Genomic DNA, 25,688 nt, shown 5'->3' with positions numbered 1-25,688 from the left:
CTTGAAGATCACTTTTGTTGGCTCATTTGAAGACATTTACATTAGCTACTTTGGAAGATATCATTTGCAAAGGGCACAAGGAAGAAGACTCAAAGACCATCATTCACTTTTGAAGAAGTCTACTATAGCAACTATCTCTCTCCCCTATGGAGGCTCTTGTCCACTCATTCCATCATTGAAGGAGTCATCATCGTAGCTTGAAGACATCTCTATAGAAGACATCACTCAAGAATATCTTTGAAGATTTTTAAAAGGATCAAGATTCTTGGGAGCATCATCTACATTCTTGAAAGTATCAACATCCATCATTAAAACAACTTGAAGATATTATTGTACCAACCATCCCAAAAGTCATCATTCAAGGACATCTCTGAAGACTCTTGGAATCATTAAAATTCTTGGAAGCATCAAGATACTTGAGGGATTCGTCATCAAGCACTTCACTCCTTTGACAAGTAAGTATTTTATTACACTCCATGTCTCAATCATCAAATCAAATGGCATCTTTTTGTAAGGAAGGCAACAAACTTGATGGGTCATTAAACTTCCAAGCTTGGAATAAGAGAATTGATTTGGTTTGTTAGGTCCCTATACTACTGGTGTAACCCCTTATTGTTATTAGTGTAACCCCGTATTGTTATTAGTGCAACCGCCTTATTATATTGTTGTGCCCATGTAGTCCCCATATTGTTATTATTGTGCCCCATAGAAGCCCATTATTGTTATTATTGTGCCCTTACATTATTATTGTTATGCCGACTCTGATTATATTATGACCCCTTAGACTCCTATATATAGAAAGGAGGTCTTGTCATTTGTATCATCCAAGAATTGTTCATTTGTGTAATGTAAAGGAGGTTGCCCCTTCAAAGAGGCTGATTTTGAAAGCGTTTACCTATCTTTTCTTCTATTTTGTGAGCTGGTTTCATAACATGGTTCTAATAGAAAATGAAGTCATGGATCACGTTCTAGGCAAAGTTATAGAACCAAACAAGGACAAGACTCAAGAATTGACCAAGTACAATAAAGGAGAAGTTAGGGCTCAAAGAATTCTCATTGAGTCCATCATAGATAATCTTATCCCCTTTGAAATCTATGACAAATTGGTAAAACTATATGCTGTCAATACTATAGGTCAGAAAATATCTTCGAGAACGAGGTTGTTAGAAGATGAAGACTTGGCCTCATACCTTGTGTGAAAATATCAAAATTAAAAGATCAACTACAAGGGCTTGGAGAAGTCATATCTGATTCTGAATTAACTACTCGTGTACTCAATGCTTTACTTTCATATTGGAGTAGTTTTGTGACGAACATCTATTCAAGAAAAGACACTCCAAACTCCGATGAGCTATGGGCTTTATGTATTTTAGAAGAATAAAGATTGAAAGCCAAGGATGACATTGAACCCAACAATGAAAAATGTCAAGCTTTTGCTGCTAAATCAAAGAAGAAGTTTGGAAAATTTGGAAGATTTGAACCTCGTTGAATATACAACAACAACAACAACAATTAGCCACGTGGAGGCCGAGATATGTCCAAAGTACAATGATTTAGGTGCAATGAATATGGACACTTTAAAATGGATTGTCCCAAGGATTCTAATAACAAGAAGAACAAGAAAAGGAAAGAAAGAAGTGGAACCCATATTGTAGAAGAAGATGAAGAACTTGAGAAGAAACCAGAGAATGAAGATCACGAGGACCTCTACTATTGAAGGATTTTACTATTACCAGGTTGACAAGAAGTTTGTTTTTCTCTTTTATTAGAAGATAGCAGTTAGCAGTTAGAATAGAAATTACGAAAGAGCCTTGAGATTCACAAATTATGGCATCATGGAAAGAAGCATATAGCATTGGAAGAGTTAGAGTCTACATTGTCAGTTGCACCTTACCAAAAGATTGGAAGTAGTCATCCAAACATCTAGCAAAGCAGGATAGAAGGATTTGGACCATCAAGCACTTCACAGTTTGTGCAACAACTACAATTATATCATGATGATATAGAGGCGACCATTTAGCAAAAAAGGGACTACAAGGATCTATCATAGAAGCAAAACCATTAGCAAGATCAAGGTCATTATGCAACATTATAGAAGTTTCTTCAGTGTATGGTAGAATCATAGTAACATGGCAAAAGCGTATTCCACTAGAAGATCATGGAAGCAACATCGAAGTAGTCTAGAAAGTTTGAAGGTATGAAGATAGTCTAGAAATCACATGAAGGAATAAATGGAGCATTTGTCATCTTAAGGAAGGAATCTCATCATTCATGGACATTATTTTCAAAGAAAGTTAAAAAAGCAGTTCGTTCGAAATGAAGTCAACTAAATGGCAGTATAAAAGGAAGAGGTATGAATATCTTTAAGGAAAGGCTCTTCATTAGAAGTGTTGTCGCACAAATTGACACGACAACGCTCAGACCGGGGGCTGTCACTCTGATCCCTGACCTCTCCGTTTAAGCCTGTCTCCCACGGCTAAGGGGGGTAGACCTTATGAGGTGATGAAGACCAACTGTCGACCAGTTGGGTTGGGAGACACGAAGAAACAAGCACTAGATTGATTTTGTTAAGTTAAAAGACCAGTGCCTTGTGGAGTTAATGTTTAATCGATTAATTATCAGACGCTGCAGAAATATAAACCATGTAGAGCAATCATTTATCATCAAAGCTTAACTTTTACCAGATACAAGATAATCAATAAAGGCTCAATAGCTTAATGATACTCCAGCAATTAAAATTTTTAAAAGGTAAATGCTTTAAACAACCACGAAAAATGCTAACCAGAGATCACATTCATGTAGTTAATCTTCAAATGAACATTAAAGCATGTCAAACAAGAAGGAAATTCATATCTTCAGAAAGTGTTAAAAGGAAGAGTGGGATGAATATGGCTCACAAATATACTTGAGAGCATGAGCTTGATATGTCTTGATCAGACTGGAAAGACAAGACTCCTCCATATGGTTGTTTGATATATAGAAGCATGACCGTGTTGAAGTTTCTAAGTTTACTTAGTTAGAAACCCTCCATGCACTTTATCTGATTTATTCCTACCAACTTGTTATTTTCCTTAATAAGTTATTTTCAATGTAAATACTGAAAATAAACACTAGTTCATGCTCAACATATTACAGATCAACAACTAAAAAGAAACAAAAACAAACACACCATATGACACCATTATTTTTGGACCAATGTCCCCAAAAAAACCCAATGTGGGAAAACCAGTGCAGCTATATGAGGGTTTTTTTATTAAGCAATATCAAAGTACAATCTGGGTGCTGAAACTGGCCTACCCAATAGAGAATTCCTTAGCAGTAACACCTCTCAGTTTCTGACAAATCTACTGGCTGAAACCCTGAATAATCCTTCCGGCCGCTACTCAGCACCAATCTGCTCTAGAAACCCCAGCGTCTACCCAATCTGGACTGCGTCTGCCTCTCCTAGCCTAGCGTTGGCCCTGCGTCAGCTCTCTGAGCCTCTGCGTCAGCTACGCTGGCCTCTCTAGTGCTCTACGCAGCACTTCGCTGCCTCTGCGTGGCCCTGCGTGAGCACTCGCTGCTGCTGCGTCACTCTCTCTGGCTGCTCTGCTGCTCTCCCGACACTATCTCTGCCTCTCTGTACTCAATGCCCCTCAACTGCTCTCCAATCACTGATTCTATCTCTCTTAGCAAACCTCGCTCTAGAGAATAGAATGACTGATCACTCTGTTGTGTACTACAAGTGACCCTCAAGCCTCCTCTTATACTTTTCTTGTTGACATATCAACGATCGAGATTAAGTCTCTAATCAATGCCTAAAGATTAGATTTGGCTTGATCCATGTCTTTTGGACCACTCTAACACAGATTCATATTAATGCACATTAATATTTTATTTTCCCTAAGTTTAGACTTAGGGACTATATTAAAATATTAATTATTTTAATATTTCCTGATCTGTTTAGAATCTGCCCAAATCCTTTCTGGGTATTGGAGATCTCATGTGCCCCAACCTCTTCACGAAATTTCATGGTTAGAGCACATCTGATGCTACTCTAAATCAACACTCCCTCTTAGCGAGGACTGTGCTCTAACAATACTCCTCACTGAGTATTACTCTGATCATTCAACATCGGTACCTGTGCTGATGCTAGGCCTTCATTCCTAACATCCTTTGCATTGCTGTCTCCTGTACTGGTGCCCATGGTTCTGCCACTGCCACTGCTGCATCTGTACGATAGCTCCCTCTGCATCCGTGTTGCTGCTGGTCCTTTCTCCCAACACTGCATCCGACTGCACCTCCTCTCATCATGCTGCATCGTGCTGCCCACTGCTGCACTGCAACTCAGTTACTGAGAAGTAAGTAACCGATCTCCCAACTGACCTCCCTATTGGGTTAGAGACACCCACTAATGCTGAAGCTCCCTCTGCTGCTGACAAGTGCTCTCTCTCTGACCTCTGCGCTGCTGCAACAACCCCCTGCATCTTGCACCGTTACACACCTCTCTGTGCCTTCTTGCATTGGTGCAACACTCCTGTGCCCCTCGCACTGCTGTAGCCTGCTAGCTCTGCACTGTCTCGGGACTTTTGCACTGTAGCTCTCTCTGTCGCTCCATCCGCATCTGTCTCTACCCACTCAGCTAGTCTTGCTACTCCTCGACGGGGCTCCTGTAGCAAGGTCTAATCCAAGAGGCTGGGTACCTCGAGGATCCTGCCCCTCATCGCCTGTAGTCTTCTTGACTACAGCTCGATGTCTCCCCATTTCCGCTCAAGTGGTGTGTGTGCACTCATGGCACAATCCTCGTCTATCAAAACTTCCTTCTTTGCCCGTGCTGGCGCTGCCTTAGTCTCAAAAGATTGTCCCTTACTCTTCTTCCTTGGACACTGGGTCGCATAATGACCCAGCTCCCCATAGTGGAAGCACTTGATCTTGGAGAGATCCTTTTTCTTCCGCTTTTCCTGCTTTCCCTCAGATGCTAGGGCCACATCTTCCTCCTCCTGCTTGACTTTGATCCCCTTGCTACTGCTACTTGTCTTCGACTGCCATTTGATCTCTTCTTGGCGAAGAGCTGCCCACATCTCGTCCCAAGGTGGAAGTGTCCCTCTGCCCAGTATACTCTGGACAAACACTTCCCAGTCTTCTGAGACAGCATTCAGGGCTGTCCTCACCATTAGCTCCTGATCTGGTGTCGCCCCTATAGCAGTCAACTGATCTCGGATCTCATTCAGTCCTCCGAGGAAGGTGTCAATTGATTGTCCCTTCTTCATCTGATACGACCTCATCTGATTCTTGAGCAACATTCTTCTCTGCACAGAAGTATGCTGGTCAATGTTGCACGAAGGGGAAGCGAAGCAGAAGCGTTTTTTGGAAGCGGGGATGCCGAAGTGTCATTTTCCAAAAATCTAGGAAGCGAAGCGTCCGCGGAAGCATCTGCTATATATATATTTTTATATTTTTTTGCATTTATACTCGAAACAAACATCCCAAATACCAAATTAATTGTAAAAGACATGAAAACATGCATATTTTTGCATAAATCAAGATAGATATAACATCCATTGTACATTAATGATTAATTATTCGAGCATCAACCATTTAGATGCATCAACCATCTAGAATCTAGATTCTTCTCCTCTTGTCTAGCCTTTGCCTCTACCTCTATTGTCTAGGGATATTAGTCAACATTGCCGAATTTTGATCAAACTACCTAATTCAAGACTTAAAATATGGTAGAAAAAGGTTAACATGCTTGATCGATGATTTTGACTTGATTGAAAGGTAATTTTTTGCTAAGGGCGTGCCGTGTGACAAAGGAGTTCAATAATTAACACCACCAACACTAGGGTACATATAGGGCTTGGTGCTCTTGATTAAATGCTAATCGCATACCTTCATACTTGATATAATCTAATGAAATGCCACGATCCCATTGATCCTGAATTCCTGAAAACTGTTAAGTCTGATGAATTTTGAATAGGATATGAAATTCTATTTTCTCCATATGAAGTCCAATGAGGCTGGAACCACTCTCAAACATCCTGAGTCATTTCATGGTAATGTTAAAAATTTAAGTAAAAGGATGAAAATGAAAAATAAAGGAGAATGTCACTTTTACTTTAAGAATTTAACATTACCATGAGGGAGCATCTGCTATATTTATATTTTTTTTTTGCCTTTATTCGTCACCCTAACCCAAGGTGGACCCACCCCCAACAAGCAAACTCACCTAAAATTAAAAAAAAAAATTGAAAAAAAAAAACGATTTTTTAAGCGCTTTTCCGGAAGCTTTTCTGGAAGCGTACGCTTCCTCCTTCGAAGCGCCACGCTTCCGACGCCCGAAGCGCCGTACGAAGCGCGCTTCGGAAGCGACGCTTCCGAATTTCCAGGAAGCAGCAAAAAATTCGAAAGCGGCGCTTCCAAATTTGGAAGTGCCGCTTCCGGCCAAGCTTCCTAGGAACTTCCGTACGAGATGCGCTTCGGGGCTTGGAACCGTGGGGGGGGGGGGGCGCTTCGTGCAACATTGATGCTGGTACAGCTTCTTGAGAGCCTCCCACATATCAAATGTCGTTTCCTTCTCAGCTATGTGTGGTAGTACATGATCCTTGACCCCGTCAAGGATAATTCTCTTGGCCCTTGCCTTTGCCTCCTCGTACCTATCATTATCACTGGGGTCGACTGGGATAGCTATTACCTTCAAGGCGAAGTTCTTGACACGATTCCTGTCAGGTACGGAAAGGATTTTGGCCTTCCAAACTGCGATGTTCGATGCTTCGTCTAGTCTGTCTTGGTCTCTTACGCCGTGTAGTGCCATGATGCTCCTTTACTCCCCTCTTGGAAGTTCTTTGTTTGACTCCTTTGAGCCTCTACTTCCCATCTGGAAGTTCTCTTCTGGACTCCCTCTGAGTCCTGATTTCCCTCCTGGAAATCCTTTTGCCGCTTGTCTAGATGCCCCCTACTCTAATCGTCTTGTGCAGTCGCACCACTGATCTGGGTTCCTCGGCTAGAAACCCTTAGTGGCAACTCCTCTGGCCTTGCTCTGTCAGGTACTGTTCTGACTACAATACCTCACCAGCTCCACTCTGCAATATTCCTCCAGCCTTCTAAACCCCAACAATTGCCTATCTGTGGACTGTGTCAGCCCCTCTCTGCCTCACGCTAGCCCTGCGTCACCCTGGATGGGTCTGCGTCAGCCCTGGGAGGCCCTGCGTCAACCCTCTGGCCCTCTGCGTCAGCAACGCTGGCCTCTCTGAGGCTCTGCGCAACTCCCGGCTGCCTCTGCGTGGCCCTGGCTGGCTTTGCGTCACACTCCTTGGCTTCTGCGTTGCTAGAAACAACTTTTGTCACCTCGGGACAACTGTTTTCTGCTGCTATTGCTCCGCTCAGCTAATGTCTTTTAGTCCTCCTGTGATTTGCAATCACGCTCTGATACCATGTTGAAGTTTCTAAGTTTACTTAGTTAGAAACCCTCCATGCACTTTATCTGATTTATTCCTACCTACTTGTTATTTTCCTTAACAAGTTATTTACAATGTAAATACTGAAAATAAACACTAGTGCATGCTCAACATATTACAGATCAACAACTAAAAGGAAACAACATAAACATACACACCATATGACACCATTATTTTTGGACCAATGTCCCTGAAAAAACCCAATGTGGGAAAACCGGTGCAGTTATCTGAGGGTTTTCTTATTAGGCAATATCAGAGTACAATCTCGGTGCCGAAACTGGCCTACCCAACAAAGAATTTCCTTAGAAGTAATACCTCTCTGTTTCTGACAAATTTACTGGCTGAAACCCCAAATAATCCTTCCAGCAGCTACTCAACACCAATCTGCCCCAGAAACCCCAACGTCTGCCCAATCTAGACTGCGTCAACCTCTCCTAGCTTAGCGTTGGCCCTGCGTCAGCATATCTTGGTTTGCGTCAGCCCCAGGAGGCCTTGCCTCGGCTCTTTGAGCCTCTACATCAGCTACGTTGGCCTCTCTGTTGCTCTGCGCAACACTTAGCTGCCTTTGCGTGGCCCTGCGTGAGCACTGGCTGCTCCTGCGTCACTCTCTGGCTGCTCTGCTGCTCTCCCGACACTATCTCTGCCTCTCTGTACTCAATGCCCCTCAGCTACTCTCCGATCACTAATTCTATCTCTCTTAGCAAACCCTGCTCTAGAGAATAGAATGACTGATCACTCTAGTGTGTACTCCAAGTGACCCTCAAGCCCCCTCTTATACTTTTCCTGTTGACATATGAACGGCCGAGATTAAGTCCCTTATCAACGGCTAAGATTAGATCTGGCTTGATCCATGTCTTTTGGGCCGCTCTAACACAGATTCATATTAATACACATTAATATTTTATTTTCCTTAAGTTTAGACTTAGGGACCACATTAAAAATATTAATTATTTTAATATCTTCCGATCTGTTTAGAATCTGCCCAAACCCTTTTTGCGTATTGGAGATCTCATGTGCCCCAACCTCTCCACCAAATTTCATGGCTAGAGCACATCTGATGCTACCCCAAATCAACAGACCGATGGGCAGAACACATATTGATATTGAACAAAACCTGATATGGTTTCTTGAAGAACACAAGGAAGGAAGTTATAACGACTTCAGAGGGAACTAGTAGCACAAATTGACCTAAAGGATCTTACAGTTTGAAATTTGAAGTAACATCACTTGTTTTGGCAACTCTGAAAGACATCATAATGTATGGGATATGATATGACTTCCAAGAAGAATATATGCCATTAGTCTATACACTATAAAGGCAAGAAAGATAGCTAATTGATATAGGAAGTCATGAGATATTTTGTTGTTCACTCTTGACAATATGATGAATTCGATACAGATCTAGAAGTTCACTTTCATCAAATGGATAGAGGGAGCTATAATTCGCTCTACATTGAATGGTTTGACAAGTACTATTATTGTCAGAGATACTAGTGATGATCAATGGAAAGTAATATTATTTATTAAAAGGATGATGGCAAAAACCCTATCACGAAGATAGATTGTGAAAGAGTTTGGCTCCATAAAATGTTTATCATCTAGGAAGGTCGAAGCTCGGTATGATGTGATGCGAGATAGGAGCTCTATAACCACAATTATATCTCCACGAAAGAACAAGTAGCTAATGATTGAGACAGGCTAAGGCTTGTGGTTATGTCTCCTTAGTTGACAGGGAGTAAGGATCTCCTCCCCGATTGAGAGGGAGTGATGATGGATGCCATATTCTCCATGTTTCATGTTAGTTTTTGTAGCATCGTATCTGTTCTAACCACAAAATTTTGTGGAGAGGCTAGAATACATATATTCTCCAATACCTAGAAATCATTTATGGAAATTCCACCTAGAGATGACTTAATTAGATTATTAGTTATTTTTTAAATATTTCCTAAGTCTAAACTTAGGGAATATGACTAAGTAATCTGAATTAATTAAGTCATTGTGAGAATGTTCTAGAAAAGTACATGGATCGATTTCTAGGTAATCCTAGCCATCAATTAAGATTTAAGCGTGGTTGTTGAAGTGTCAATGGAGGATTATAAGAAGAAGTCGATGGGGCTTGGAGAAGACACCAAATCAGTTAAGCATTTGATTTTGCTGGGAAATCGATCTCCAGAGTAGCAACATTTAGTTGGCGGTAGTGATTCAGTGAGATCGAAGCAGTGAGAGGGGCAGAGATAGTGAGGCTGAAGGAAGCTTTTCCAGTTCCAGCGAGTACATTGCAGAGAGGCAGTGATTGCCATGGAGAGGCAGCGTAGAGCCCTCTTGGGGAGATTTCCGTTTTGCTGGGGAGAAAGAGAAATTCAGAGCCAGAAGCTGGACAGAGGTTCCAGAGGCTGGGAGAATCAGTTTCCTAGACAACAGCTGACGAGATAGTGAGAGGTGACACAGTTCCGAGCTAGAGGGACGCAGTGACTGCATAGGTTGACGCAGAGACTGCAAGGGACCACTTTGTTTTGAGCTGAGGTTAATGTTGGATCGCCTGTGGAGTGAGGAATTTTCCTCACTAGTTATTATTCCTAATTTTCCTCAGCTTGGATAGCCAGTTTGGGCATCCATAGTTTGTACTCAGATTTTCGCTATTGCATAAAATTAAAACCCTTAGTTGCTGCACCGGTTTTCTCGAGTTGGGTTTTTCCGGGGATTTAGTCAAAATACAACGGTGTATTTTGTGTGTGTGCATCTATTTCTTCCAATGTTTTTAATTTGTGAAGGTCGCATTGTATTTGTTTTGATATTTGCTGTAGCACACAACAAATAATTTGTTTAATTGAATTAACAAATAGAAGAAATAACATCAGTTACTACAACAAGATTCAGGGTTAGCCGAATTTTCACATGGTATCAGAGTGCAGATTGTAAGCCGGAGAGCTCAATGCAGAAGGGAAGAGGAATTTCGTAGCTCTGCATAAGCAACAGTTCGAAACCCTTAGAGGCAACGCAATTTCTTGGCCAGGAGGGTCAATTTCTTGAGGAAAAATCAATTTCTCTAAGAGCGATAGAGAAATAAGGTTTCTCCAGTTCGAGGATTACCAGAGGCAGAGGGAGCAACCAATATTTTCCTTGTAGAGCAGATCTCTAGTTGGTCATAGTATTTTGCAGCAGTTGCTAGTGCAAAATAGCATCAGGAGGAAGAAAGAGCACACACCGAGGGACATTTTCCTCAGGGGACCCTCTAGCTTCAAAAGTTCAATTTTCTCTTGTAGATCAACAGTCGTTGTGAGCAGATTTACTCAATCCAACAGGGAGTGCGTAGAGCCTAGCAGCAACTGAGCAGAAGAGAAGAGGAGGATTCGAATATTTTGCTGAGATGGCCACAACTGGACTTCGAGATCAAGACAGGTTGGACGAGGCTTCCAACTATGTCATCTAGAAGGCAAGGATGTCCTTCCTTTTGGATGAATATGGCTTGAAGCCATATATTGATGCAGTGGTAGCAGTTCCCTAGGATGAAAATCAATAGAAAGAATACAAGGAGATGGCGAGGGCGAAGAGATTGATCCTAGATGGTGTCTGAGATCATGTTGTATCACACATAGTGGCCAAGGGAATGACCAAGGAGATGTGGGATACACTTTCCACGCTATACCAGGGCACTTCCGAGCAACGTAAGATTTATTTGGAGGAAAAGTTGAGATGCACCAAGATGCAGAAGGGGGAAGGCATAGACCCTTTCCTCACCTGGATTCAGGAGACCCGAGATCAATTGTCAGCTGTTGGGATAGCGCCTCAACCCACAAAGCTAGTATGATTGGCACTCAACAGTGTCTCAGAGGAGTGACAAGTATTCATCTAAAGCATCTTGGGCAGAGAAACCTTGCCAGGTTGGGATAGGATGTGGGCCAATTTGTAGCAGGAGAAGTTGAGACGAGCTCTTTTGAAGAGCTCCATTAGTGGCAACAGCAACGGGTCGACGCAGGTGAAGGAGGAGAATTTGGCCCTTGCATTGAAGGGTCCTAGTCAGGGACAAGGGGAGTAGTGAAAGAAGAAGAAGGACCCGTCGAAGGTCAAGTGCTTAAGATGTGGTGAGCTTGGCCACCACAACATCCAGTGTCCTCTCAGGAAAAAGGACAAAGAGGAGAAGCAAGACCAGCAGGCAACATCAATAGAGATTGATAGGCTTTCCTTTAGGCTAGAGAAAGACTTCGCCATGTTTGGTGACATAACCCCAGGAGTCAAATGGGGTGACTTGGTGCTGTAGCCCTAGAGTGCTACAGATGGGTAGGATTCTTGAGATGTCTACCTCTTGAACCAATACCTTGCTACGGGAGCCCACAATATTTCGGTAGCAGGATGGATCGGTGATAGTTGATGTGTCAGATGTTAGAGTGGCAGATGCAGAGTCTAGTTGCAGTTAGATGCTGGGGAGCGCAATGTAGAGTTGGTAGCAGTGTAGGTGGCACAGTGCAAAGTCAGCAGCAGCGCAGATGCTAACAGCAGTCAGAGACTTGGGTGACAGATGTATCTTACTGATCACAATTCATTCAGTATTTTGGATGCTTTTCATTTGTAGATGTTGCAGTTGCAGCAACAACAGATGGAGAGGCAGTTGCAATGCAGATGCAGTGTTAACTTGGCAGCAATTTTGCAAGGTCAGCAACAACCAGTGAAGCATCACCCGTATAAGACTCGCGGGTCTTGGTGGGTTCTATAGCGAGCTGGGTCACTCGCATAGAACCCGCGCTTAAGAACTGGACTTTCTTATTAAACTTGGTAATCCGTATAAGACCCGCATCGGACCCTTATAAGAGCCGTCGACCCTCAAAAGGCAATTATTTTTTGATTTTTCTTTTCTTTTTTGGAAATGAGGTGGAGGGAAAGGGAAATTGGAGGGAAGAAAATGCTTTATAAGCATCCCTCACCCTTCCATTTGTCATTCACTTGTCATTTGAGTGTTTGGCTAATTTCTATGAGTGTTGAGTGACTCCATTGCATAGTGAAGGAGCTCTTGGAGGAGGCTAAAGGAGGCTTCATCAGATCAGACCCAGCTTCAGGTAGGCTTCATGAACCTTGTTTGAATGTTTTCCATGTAAATCTTTTTATTCTTTTTGTATTCAATCTAGTTTTTTTTTTGTTTTCAATTTATTTTTTTAAGTTCGCAATTTTTTTTGGCTTTGTCGCTGAGAAAACCAAAAAAATATCAATTAAATTTTAAAATTTATTTTTTTCTTCCAGATTCTGTCACCATGCCACCAAAGGGTTCTAGAAAGTCTCGTGATCCGGCATGGGCACATGGTCAACGAATCATTGCCGGTAATGACCACCATGTCAAGTGCAATTATTGCAATGCCACAATGCATGCAGGCATAAATAGGTTAAAATACCACCTAGCTAGAATTCTTGGGAATGGTGTGGGATGTTGTCAAAATTGCCTTGATGAAGTCACTACTGAAATGGCAGCTGCTTTGGAAGCCATTAAAGATGAAAGTTCTAAGAGGGCAAAAAGGAAGGATGAGATTGTTGGGATAGGTAGATCTTCATCTTAGAGTGAAACACAGATTCTAAGTCCAGGTATTGGTAACTCCTCTTCAAGTGTTGTGGTTAACATGAGTATAACCTCTTCTTTCTTCAATCCTCGGACAACTCCAGGATCTCAACCACCCTTGGATAATTTTAATGAAAAGAAGAGGAAGGAGGCAGATATGGCAGTGAGGAGGTTTTGGTACCATAACAGTCTTTCATTCAACTATGCAAAGTCTTATTTTTATCAGCCCATGGTGGATTCCATTACAAGTATTGGCCCTGGATACAAAGCCCCATATTATAGTGCAATTAGGGGGAAAGAGCTAGATGAGGAGCTGGATTGTGTCAAGGAACAATTGGAGAGCATTGAAAGCTCATGGAAATTTATAGGTTGTACAATTATCTCTGCCATTGCAAGCGCTGGCCCTGGATAAAAAGCCCCATCTTATAATGCACTTAGGGGGAAAGAGTGAGATGAGGAGCTTGAGTGTGTCAAGGAACAATTGGAGAGCATTAAAAGCTCATGGAAATTTACAGGTTGTACAATTATGTCTGATGGGTGGACAGATCAGAGGGGTAGAACAATAATAAATTTTGTTGTAGCTTGCCCTAAAGGAGCCATGTTCCTAAAATCCATTGATGCATCTGTAAATGTAAAAGATATGCATTTGATTTTTACATTGTTGGTAATGTGGTGGAGGAAGTTGGGGTTGCAAATGTTGTCAAAGTAATCACGGACAATGCAACAAATTATGTGGCAGCTGAAAGGTTGCTTTGTGCCAAATATCCCACCATTTTTTGGACTCCTTGCGCTGCCCATTGCATAGACTTGATACTAGAGGACATTGGGAAGTTGGAGTGGGTGCAAAATGTTGTGCAAGAATGCAAGCAAATTACCAAGTATATTTATAATCATGCTTGGGTGTTGAACCTTATGAGGGAATTCACACAGGGTGAGCTTAGTCGCCCAATTGTCACATGGTTTGCTACAAACGTTCTTCCCCTCCAAAGCCTTTTGTATGAGTGCCAAGCTTTGAGAAGAATGTTTTGTAGCAAGCAATGGGTATTTTGGAAAGATAGCGCAAAATCAGAAGCATTGTCTGTGAAAGCTTCCTTCTTTGGTGATAGTTTGTGGGACAAAGTCACTGAGATTGTCAGCTTCACTGAGCCCCTTGTGAAAGTCTTGAGATTGATGGATGGAGAGAAACCTGCAATGGGATTTATTTATGAGGGCATGGACAGGGCCAAAGAGGCCATCAAGACTTTCTATAAGGGAAATGAATCTAATTATATCCCTATATGGCAAATTATTGATTCCAGGTGGGACCGACAAACTACATTCACCATTGCATGTAGCAAGAGCATATCTCAATCCGAGCTTATTCTATAATGAGGGGTCTAGCATTCAAAGAGATCCTGAGGTGATGAGAGGTGTCATGATATGCATTGAGAAGATGTTCTCAGATCAAGATATTCAAGACAAAATCAACATACAACGAGATATGTACAAGGAAGCATCTGGCATGTTTGGATTTAGCTCAAGCCAACGTCTCAAGGACAAGAAAATGCCTTGTAAGTGCAAATTGTTAGAACTTAGCTTGTAATTTTGCTAGTTCTCTTTTATATGTTTGGCATTGCAAACTGATAATCTTTGTTGTTATTTTTTTACAGTTGATTGGTGGATAGATTGTGGCAATGAGGCACCACAATTACAAGAATTCGCTGTCAGAGTTCTGAGTCAACCCTACAGTGCTTCTTGCGAGCGCAATTGCTCAGTGTTTGAGCACATTCACAACAAAAAGAAACAAGTTGGAGCATGAGAGGTTGGAGAAGTTGGTTTTCATCTATTATAACCTTCGAATGCTCACAAAACAAGTGCAACCAATCCAATTTTATTGGATATTATTGATTTAGAGTCTGATTGGGTTGTGGGGGAGGAGTCCCCTGATTTGAGTTTTGATGAAGAGACCGAGGATATCTCTATTTTGCTATCTCAAATGGAGATTCCAAATACACCTGCATCAGTTGCTTCAGCCTTTTGATGTTAGTACTAGCTCCACGAGGGCTTATTGTAGGCGTAATCGTCCATGAGTGATGAGACTCAAGATTGTTATGAGACAATCATTTATCATTTATGACATGTATTTGAATTGTGAAATTGCTCACATTTTTTTATTTTAATTATGGAATCATGAGCCCTTTTCTTATTCAATATCTAAATGTTTTGCTTATAAAAATAGAATATGTTATGTTGTACTTTTATAGATATGAGATGATGTTATGAATTATTGCATATATTGTGGTTTTTATAACTTATAAGGATTGGAATTGTCATTAGTTTCCTTTCTGTGCTTAAAATTTACCGTATTTTAACATTTTTTTGTATTTTGACGAGTCTTATACGGGTTGTTCCCAAGTCTTATACGAGTCGACGAGTCAATAGTGTGACGAGTCTTATACGAGTACGAGTTATGCAACATTGACAACAACACATGTGCAACACATATCAGAGTTGCGCAGTAGTTGATGGGCAACAACAGCCATACATCAACAACATGACAGAAGATGATGTAGAGATAGAGTGTTGTTGCAGGGTTAACAACTCTAGAACACATTCCTCGCTAAGTGGGGGTGTTAGTTTTTGTAGCATCATGAAATTTTGTGGAGAGGCTAGAATACATGTATTCTCCAATACCCAGAAATCGTTTCTGGAATTCCACCTAGAGATGACTTAATTAGATCAATAGTCATTTTTAAAATATTCCCTATGTCTAAATTTAGGGAATATGACTAATTAATATGAATTAATTAAGTCATATTGGGAATGTTCTAACAAAGTACATGGATCGATTTCTAGTTAATCCTAGCGATTGATTAAGATTTAATTGTGGCCGTTGAAGTCTCAATGGAGGATTATAAGAAGTCGTCAGTGGGGCTTGGAGAAGACACACCAAATCAGCTGAGCATTCAATTTTGTTGGGAAATCGATCTCCAAAGTAGCAACATTCAGTTGGCGGAGGTGATTCAGTGAGATTGAAGCAGTGAGAGAGGGGTAGAGATAGTGAGGTCAAAGGAAGCTTTTCTAGTTCCGGCGAGTACATTGCCGAGAGGCAGCGCAAAGCCCTCTTGGGGAGCTTTTCGTTTTGCCGGGGAGAAGGAGAAATTTTGAGCCATAAGCTGGACAAAGGTTCCAGAGGCCGGGAGAATCAGTTTCCCAAACAACAGCTGACGAGACAGTGAGAGGTGGCGCAATTTTGACCTAGGTGTTGAAAATGTAACTAGTGTCGGTCTTCATAATGAAAAATAATTATTGATGTATTTATTATTATTATTTTATTTTTGGTCAAGCATGTTCTTCATGCTCAATAAGTAAAAAAGAGTCAAAGGATTTTGTATTTGAGTCATGTCATATTTGACATTTGAAAGAAAAAGATAAAGGATTTTTATTTTAGTCAAAAGGAGTCAATCAAAGGTCCATGTTGGTTCTCCTTGTCAAGTCAGCTTGTGTGGCTGTTTATCACCTATCTAGACAGATATATAAAGGACATTTATTCGACCACTTGGTAGACAAAAAAATACACACATCTAACATCAATCTTTGCACCAAACAAAGAAAAAAATCAAGCCGAACTCAGAGGAGTAGAAGAAAAATCGAAGGAAGAAGAAAAGACCAATTTTTCTGCCTTATCTGTCACATGTGCGAGATTCTAAGGTTTTTGTGAAGTCTGTAACAGGCCCGAGATTCTACCTTTGTAGTAAGGGTCGAAAATTCAGAGATTGTTGACCAATTTGAGAAGATTTGATCACTTTTGACTTCTGTTGACTTTGAGTCGTTGAAGAAGATTGAGAGGAGAGCTGACTTGGAATATTTGATAGTTTGTCTTGTGTTGGATATCTCATTTTGACTTGATTCAATAAGAGGATTGTTGGGTTTTCCCCTTTGTGGGGTTTTGCCCTGGCTTGAAGCTTAAACTTTTGTGTCTCTTGTTTCTTTGTGATCTTGAAAGACTAAAATATTGTATAATTGTTTGATGAAGAAGAACTAATAACTAAAATGAGAAGATTAATATTTGCAAATAACTATCAAGTAGGAGAATCAAGCTTCATTTCCATTGCACTTGATTTTCCAACATGGTATCAAAGTTAAGGTGAAGAAAGCAAAGATCACATTTGGAGACACTCTTCCAAGGCATAAAAAAGAATATCATCATTTAAGCAACTATATTTGAAGATATATTTGAAAGAACAGTTTCGTAGCAACTCTCTTCCTAGTCTATATGTCTAATCCAATGGTGTTTATGTGGAAGGAAAGCAATAAGCTTGATGGAGCATCTAATTTTAAAGCCTAATTGTCTTAGCCCTTAAAGAAAATGATGTCATGAAATTCATTCAAGGAAAAGTTCTAGCACTAGATGAGAATAATGCTCAAGAGGTGGACAAATATGAAAAAAGGAAAAATTAAGGCTCAAAGGATTCTCTTTGAGTCCATCAAATACCACCTTATCACTTATGTCAGAGCTAGAGGAGTGGAGTTGCAGGGGTACACAGACTATGATTGGGTAAGGAGTGTGGTGGGCAGAAAGCCCACATTTGGATGTTGTTTTAGCTTGGGATCAACCATGATCTCATGGTTCAACAAGAAGCAATAATCAATGGCACTCACTTCAGTAGAGGCAGAGGTACATGGCAATGAGTATGGTGAGTTGTGAAGCGGTGTGGCTTCGCAAGATGCTTGTGGGATTATATGATTTGCAGATGGGGTCAATAGCGATGCATGGTGATAATCAGAGTTGCATTAAACTCTCTAAGAATCATGTGTTTCATGATCGGTCCAAGGATATCAAGATCAGATATCACTTCATCAAAGACAAGGTCTAGAGGGGTGTTGTGAGATTGCAGTACATCTTTACAGAGGAGCAGGTGGTAGATGTTCTCACGAAGCCTGTAGTGAAGGGAAAGTTTGTGAAGTATCGGGATAAGCTGGGGGTGGTGGAGAATCCCTTCCTTGCTAGGAGGGAGTTTTAATGTGAGTAGCATCGGAAGGTCTTCTATTGCTTGGTGTCTTAGCATGTGGAAGACATTATTTGCCTCTTTTAGTGATTTATGTCTTCTTTCGTAAATTTAACTTAGGAAAAGTACAATAATTAAAGTCATTCAATTATTGCGGACTATTGGGTTATTTTCTAAGGATAATTAATTTAATTATTGAGGTGACTTAGACATAATCTTAGCCGTTGATCTTCAGGAGATGCTTCTAGAGGGGAGATTGGGATTTTAGAGATTTGGACTCAATTAAGATTATAAATGGAGGCTAGCGATGGAGGTGAAGACACAACGAAGAGCACTAGTGTGTGAACAAGTCGTCACGAGAGAACAATTTTCTTTGTAACGTGAGTGGTTTAGTGACCAATGTGTAGAGGAGGAGAAGTGCAAGTGGGTTTGAGCAAATCAAAGAGGGTCGAGTTGTCGGAAGGGAATCGAGTTTGTGTGGAGGAGGTCGAGTTGCTGGAGTGATGGGGTTTTCCCAATGCACATTAGTGGTAGGGTGCAGATCGAGTTGTTGGAGGGCACAAATTTGATTGTTAGAGGTTGACTTCTTCAGAGTGATTTCATCTGGAGGCAAATTTTCATAAGGCTGATTTACCTGGGCCAAATTCATTTTGAGGGAGCTAAGTTGCAGGTTCCAGATTGTATTTCTCCTTGTATCTCCATGAGTTGAAAAATCCAAATTTTCCAGATAATGAAAGGAAGGAAAATTGTCGTGGGTTAATTAATTTTTTGCAATGTGTGATTGATCTCTCTAGTTTATTTCTGCTACATATTTTTAATTCTAGAAGTTAAAGATACCGTTGATTTTATTTTTTGGTGATTTTGTTATTATTTTGGTTAATAAATAATAAAATGGGGATAAATTAAATTGCCGTGAGAAAATAAATATGGATGGTATTAGAAATTTAACAACAATCCCATCTCAAACAATAAAATAGTGCTATAATGTGAGGGCACCTCAACATATGTGTCAATCAAGGTGAGTGCCCTAACTAAAAGCATCATCCACCCCTCAATAACCTCAATACAAGTGTGAAACCAAGGTGTTCTACCAAATAACCACCATGTGGTCAAAATAGGGTCCACTAGCCACTGAATTTTTAAATTAATGTCAAAATGTGTGTAGAAAATATAGTGTTCCATTTGAACTATACTGTAGATTGTCACCCACCATTTTGTGGGTGATATCCCTAGATTTTTTTTTCTAGAAGATGGTTCTTAGCCGGCATCTAACAACCCCTTGCAGCCACCAACTAGCTCGTTGTGCCATTTCTCCGCCCCCTGAGCCAACCACGTGGTCCCTCACCCACCTGTCATGATCGTATGTTTGAAGGTGGGCTTCCCAAACTTAAAGGTATGCCTTGTCATTTGGTAATTGAGTATTGTAGTTTACTTATCATGGAAACTTTTGGGCATGGATTAATGGGGGGATTCAGTGGAAAGATTGGGATAGGTCTATGCCCTTGTCCCCTAGACCTCTTTTGGATGTTAACCTTGGACCCTAGTCTAGTGGGATCTCTTTTACTAACCTTTGGGCTTTAGGGATGGTACTTCATGGGAAACCCTGATTTTGGTTACGTGGTCCCGCTCCCTCATCCACATATATCACTCCCCTTCCACTCATTTTAACCCCATTCATCATTCCTCCATTGGGTCCACATAGGGTTAGTCTTCCCCTTCCCCTTCCCCTTGCCCACACCTTGGGTCGGGCCTGGAACGATGCCCCAAAGGTTGATGCAGCTGAAAAGAAAAAAGCCTAATTGGCCACGTTCAACAGAAAATGTACAACAAAATGCAAAAGATGGCTGGAACAAACACATTTAGTACATGGCCAAAAGCCAATGCATGAGCTCTACCCCATTCTCATGGCCATCACCCTGGTTCTTATAGGCACTAGATGAGTCTCTTTTATCATTCAGGAACCCATGATTGTACCAACCCTGGTGGGTAATGAACCACCCCACCTCAAAGGGGGTATCCACTGTTATACCTTACATATCACGCTTTTATTCCTTGAGCTCCGAGTAGTTAACCAAAGAAAAATCATAAAAGGCAAAAGGATGTGAAGAAGGGTGGAAAAATCAAAGTCGGGGTGACTCATGTACCTCGATTGTTCCCTCCTATACATTTATATCCAAGTGTGGGCTTCCCCTTTATTAGCTACCTTGTATCTTGGCATGTGTCCCATTCATCATTCCTCCCACTTGGGTCCACATTCCTCCATTGGGTCCACATAGGGTTAGTTTTCCCCTTCCCCTTGCCCTTGCCCACACCTTGGGTCGGGCCTGGAATGATGCCCCGAAGGTTGATGCAGCTGAAAAGAAAAAAGCATAATTGGCCACATTCAACAGAAAATGTACAACAAAATGCAAAAGATGGCTGGAACAAACGCATTTAGTACATGGGCAAAAGCTAATGCATGAGCTCTACCCCATTCTCATGGCCATCACCCTGGTTCTTATAGGCACTAGATGAGCCTCTTTTATTACTCACTTGAAGTGAGGCAAGGTAGCTCATTCAATGGAAGGGTTCAACAAAGTGCAAACTTTAGGAGAAGCTATTAAGACTTTCCACGAAAAACCCCTTGGAAAAGAAACTACACGAGACCTAGGGTTGATATTTGACACGATGTATGTGCATCCAAGGTCAAGTTAGGAGAGAGAGAAAAGGCAATGAATGATTTACTTTACCAAGTACTAAAGATGTTGCCTTCAAAGAATCCATTAGTTGAAGGATTATCCTTTAGGGCTCCCTCTTCATGTGACAACTAGGGCATCAAAATTGGTGGAGAATTCACTGTGGGAATTCCACCAAAACTTGAGCACCTTTAGAGGAGACACAAAGGAAGATTTCTATCCAAGCAAAACTCAAAAATTCCTCCTCTATTGGAATTCACACCAAGCCCTAGATGAGCCTCCTTATCCTTAAAGGGACGAAGAAAAGGAGGATAGTTTATGGAGAAAATTTAAGGGTGACCACCAAGGGACAAGACTAGTGCCTAGACCATTGGGAGGTTGGAGTCATGGGAACTTTGATTTGACCAAATTGCCCTTCAAGGAGGCCTAAAGAGGAAGCCCTAACTACCCCTTCAAGCATTTACCCTCTTCAACTCAATTTAATGGAGTTTCATGGATTAAATATAATTAATATCCATTAGGAACATTCTTTTCACATTATCAATGAATAACACATGCAAAATTTCTCAAGATTACAATTCTAGAACAATCTTCAATAATTAGGGCACAAATTCCATCAAGAGACAATATTCCATGCATTAGACATTAGTGAAAATCAGAAATACATCATTAAAGAGCATTTACGAGACAACGTGAAGTATATCCATCCATCAACAAGGCATTGCGGCCTCCAAGAAATATAGTGAAAAGATCCAAACATTAAAATTCATCCATCAACATCCAAATCTTTCTCCAAATTGCAGGTTCGAAATCTCTAATGAGCTATGCAAAAATCCAAAATGTGATGGTTTGGGATGAGAATAGGTCTCATTTATTTATACAAGTACCATGAGTTCAAATTACTAATGATAAAGCCCCTTTACATGCCTAGTGTGCTAAGTAGCCTACACATGGTTACAAGCCAACCATGATAGCTTTTTAAAATGATTTTCTCTCTCTCCTAAGACCACACAAGGTTGACATCATGCATGTGTGGAGGCCTAGAAGGGCAATGTTGAGGCCTCTTTGTGCTGAAAATGTGGGAGAGGGCCTCAAAAATCACAATGAAGAGGGTGATACCATTTTAATGTTGCAAAACATCTCCAAGACCCCTATTTTGGGTTTTGGGCTCCAAAATGGGTCTCATGGGTCTCCAAATGGCTCAAAATCAAGTTGATGCTCCATCAATGAGGGCTAGAAGATGACACATGCCCTCCCATGTCTCCCCAGGAAAGACATAACCTCCTCTGGGCCTTGGATCAGTTGCCGAGTCTTGGGTGCAATGTGTAGCCTGCTGGGGGATCCTGGTCCAAGTGCATAATCATCTCGAATAATCGAGGCACAGACAAGCAAATGGTGGGGCTGGAGAAGCCTATCGTGTGGCAATCAATGCTCTGCATCAGTGGAAGCCCATGGCTCTCAACTGTCACCCTACAAATGCCATTGTGACCCTCTGGAGGGCTTGGATCCCGTATAGGGAGGCCAAGTCCAAGATGAAAACCCACCTACAATCTTATATAAGATCCAATGCATCTCCTCACCTTCAAATACAATGATTCATTAGTGCAATTGAGTAAATAAGCTTGTTAATCAAGGGAAAAAATGAGAACTTCATAGTGGGTTTCCCTTCCAAATTTGGGGCTTTGAACATGTATTAGTGTTACCTTCCTGGGTAGGAGTGGTTAATGAAGGACCCTATTAGGTGGTTTCAACCTCTAAGGGAATGACAGGTCCAAGGTACACCCTTTAAATAACAGGTGTCATGTGAAAAAATGATGAAACAGAGTGGGGACAAAGGGAAGACTCCATGCCACATGTCATGGTACAAGGGTAGCTATGATAAGGAGTGCCCATACCTTGGGTATATGAACGTAGGAGGGAGCAATCGCGGTACATGAATTAATCCAACCTTTTTTTTTCCACCCTATTTCATATGCCTTTTGCCTTGTATTGTCTTTTCTTTATTTCACTGTTTGGGGTATAGGGGATGAGAGCATGCTGTGTAAGATATAACATTGATTACCCCCTTAAGGTAGGGTAGTTCATTGCCCACCAGGGGTTGGGACATTCATGTGTTCTTTAATGATGCAGGGGGCACTCATAGGGGCCCAAGGAACTAGGGTGATGGCTATAATGATAGGGGGTAAAGCTCATGTTTGGCTTTTGCCCACTTGCTAAAATTTATTGTCCCGACCATCTTTTGCATTTTGTGGTACATTTCTTGTTGTATGTGGCCATATTATGCATTTATCTTTTCTTTTAGCTACATCTTTGGGGCATCGTTCCAAGCTCAACCCAAGGTGTGAGCAAGGGGAAGGGGATGCTAACACCTTGTGGACCCAATGGACAAATGTGGACTGAGATAGGAAAATGTGAAAAGGGCTTGTAATGAGCGGATGGGAGTGAGATATATGGTATTAGGAAGCGGGACCATCCAACCAAAATCAAGGTTTCCCATGTAGTACTATTCTTAAAGCTAATAAGCAATAAAGGAGATCACACGAGACTAGGATTTAGGATTAACCTCCCAATTAAGGTAAGAGAACTAGAGTACATTCTAAGCCCTTCCTTCTTCCAAGTCTCCCAGTAATCCATGTCCAAGTTTGCCGAAGAAAAACAAGTATAAACACCCAAATACATAATGAAAAATCATACCTTTTGGATTGGATGGCCCACCTTCAAACATACAATCATGGTAGATGAGCGAGGGTACATAATGGCTAGATCAGGTGTGGAGAGAAGTAGCACATCAAAGCTATCAGATGGCTGGCAAGGGGCTGCCGGTTGCTGGCTGAAGACAATTCTAGGAGAAAATTTCTCCTATGGGGTCAGCCACTAGTGGTGGGTAACAATATGCATAAAAAATACCCCCATGTCCTAGGGTGCTCACACTAGGATGTATCCAACCATAAGAAATACACCAGATATATCAATAAAACTGTCGGAACCATGGGAGATGGGGTTAATGTGCTAGGAACATTCAAAGTGAACAGTATCAAGCATGTAAATGTGCAATCCTTAGGGAAAATAGACCCAGTGTGCTAGGGAAATCATCTCATAAGCCTATCACCCACCAAGTAACCAACATAACTTCTTTAGACCATAGTCATGTAGTTGCTAAACCTCAAATTAAAGGGGAAAGGTGTGGAACACCCCTTTGAAAAATAAACATATCCATCATGTTACTATGAAGCTGAAATATAGTAAAATGAAAGTGCTGTAACATGGACCATGGTACATAATCAATAAAGCCATGAAGGTCCTGATGTGCATTAGGGGCAACAAAGAATTGTTAGTACAACAGCTACTTTCCTCTAGAGACCATGTACCTGCCTCTAAACAGTGGTCAGAAGAAGCCACAAGGGAAATGCTAGGGAAAGTGTGTGCATCCATGTAATGCACCTGGATCTCACCAGTAATCCATCAAAATCATCTGCAAATATCTTTCACATCAACGTGTGATGAAATTTCGAAGGTAACCATGATGCAACATGAGGGATAAAAATGGAAATAAATAAAATTGTTCTTATCTTAAGTTCTTGGTGGTTTTGTTGTTACCATTCTTTGTCTCAAACATAGTGTTTATTTCAGTTGGCTATTTGATAATTTTGTAGATCTCAGTGCTCATCTTTGAGAGCTACAATGATGTTATCGGTTTCAGTCAATGCCCATATGTTAAAACTGTTTTATTTACCGGGTGATTTTTCTTTGTTGATGACAGGACATGGGATCATCATGAAATATTATCCGTCATACCAGAATATAATGAGACAAGTCAGTGCTCAGCAAGTGCACATTTAATCTCCATTGCTCCATTTAGTGGGAAGAAAGTGACAGCAGTCCATGCCTCTGACATCCGCAGTGGACAGGTTATCCGCTGTGAAGTATTCATTGACAGAATCTCACGGATTCAGATCTTTCATCATTCTGTCAAACTCGATCTTGATGGGCTCGCTACACTTCGTGTTCATGCTTTTGATGACGAAGGTCTTTGGAGCTATAACTGTTTTCTTTAATTGCTTTGCTTAGTAATGTGTTTGTTTTCTGTATTTTGCTATAATGGAATTAGGTATACATTGCCGTAGTTGTCTTATGTGACTAAACTTGAAGCAATGTTACATTTATCGTGTTGGCAAATATATTACCAAGGGTCTGGAATATAACTTATTGTCAATATTGGGGAAAATATTGGTAAACGTGAAAAAATACAAAAATACATTTTTTTTTTCATTTTTAAACACCTAAAGCAACGACAACATAAGCAAACAGATTGATACATAAATATTAAAATAAAACTGTTATATAAGATGCCTTCAAGTGATACATCGCACACTGAAACTAAATTATGATCTGTTCTGACTTCTAAGTCCTGAGAGGGTAGTACAGAATCACATCAAGAAAATAATAAATGTCTCTCATGATCCATCATCACGAGCAAAGTTATCAGAACCAGGATCAGAACCGGTCTGTAAACTAATTTGTGAACTGGTTTATTAAAAAATACATCAATATGCAAAATTTAATAATACACATACACAATTGAATGTAAATCCAAACTATCAGACATCAAATATGCATAATTTGTAAATCCAAACTATCAGACATCAAATATGCATAATTTGATCATGTATTTAGCATGTAAGTACTATGGGTGTATATAGCAGAAGGGCCCCGAGTGTGAATTGTAATACATATCTGAAACAAAATGCATAGACATGGATGGCCTAATTGGCATTTAGAGTCCAAAAAACATCATTCTACAACAAATAACTACATATCATCAAAATCATCACTTATATTGGGATCCTCATCATTAATAGCACCCTCTTGCCCTTAAGTGCTTGCCTCTACCTTGGTCCTCCAGGGCCATCAGTCAACACCGTCTGATTTTGTTCAAACTCTCCATTTCAATTGTTAAACTAAAGTTAAAAAAACTTTAATAGTTCTAATCAGTGATTTTTCTTGAGTGTAGGGTACATTTTTAGTATTTACTATGGTCGTGATAGAG

At 40.8% G+C, this 25,688-nt stretch overlaps 1 protein-coding gene across 2 annotated transcripts in view; it reads left to right on the top strand.

The window, feature by feature from the left end:
* Positions 1 to 25,688, top strand: part of EMB3012 (embryo defective 3012) — a 382,712-nt gene that overhangs the window by 10,767 nt on the left and 346,257 nt on the right. For both annotated transcript variants that reach the window (XM_089417406.1, XM_089417405.1), the window contains exon 2: positions 24,402 to 24,667. In XM_089417406.1, the coding sequence (XP_089273532.1) occupies positions 24,402 to 24,667 (266 nt within the window). The remainder of the gene's footprint in view (positions 1 to 24,401; positions 24,668 to 25,688) is intronic.

Source organism: Pinus tabuliformis, chromosome 3_2 (genome assembly GCF_031772625.1).
Source record: "Pinus tabuliformis cultivar Carrire ecotype Pingquan chromosome 3_2, CPIR1, whole genome shotgun sequence".
Taxonomy (NCBI): domain Eukaryota; kingdom Viridiplantae; phylum Streptophyta; class Pinopsida; order Pinales; family Pinaceae; genus Pinus; species Pinus tabuliformis.
This window is presented reverse-complemented; position numbering and strand designations above follow the sequence as displayed.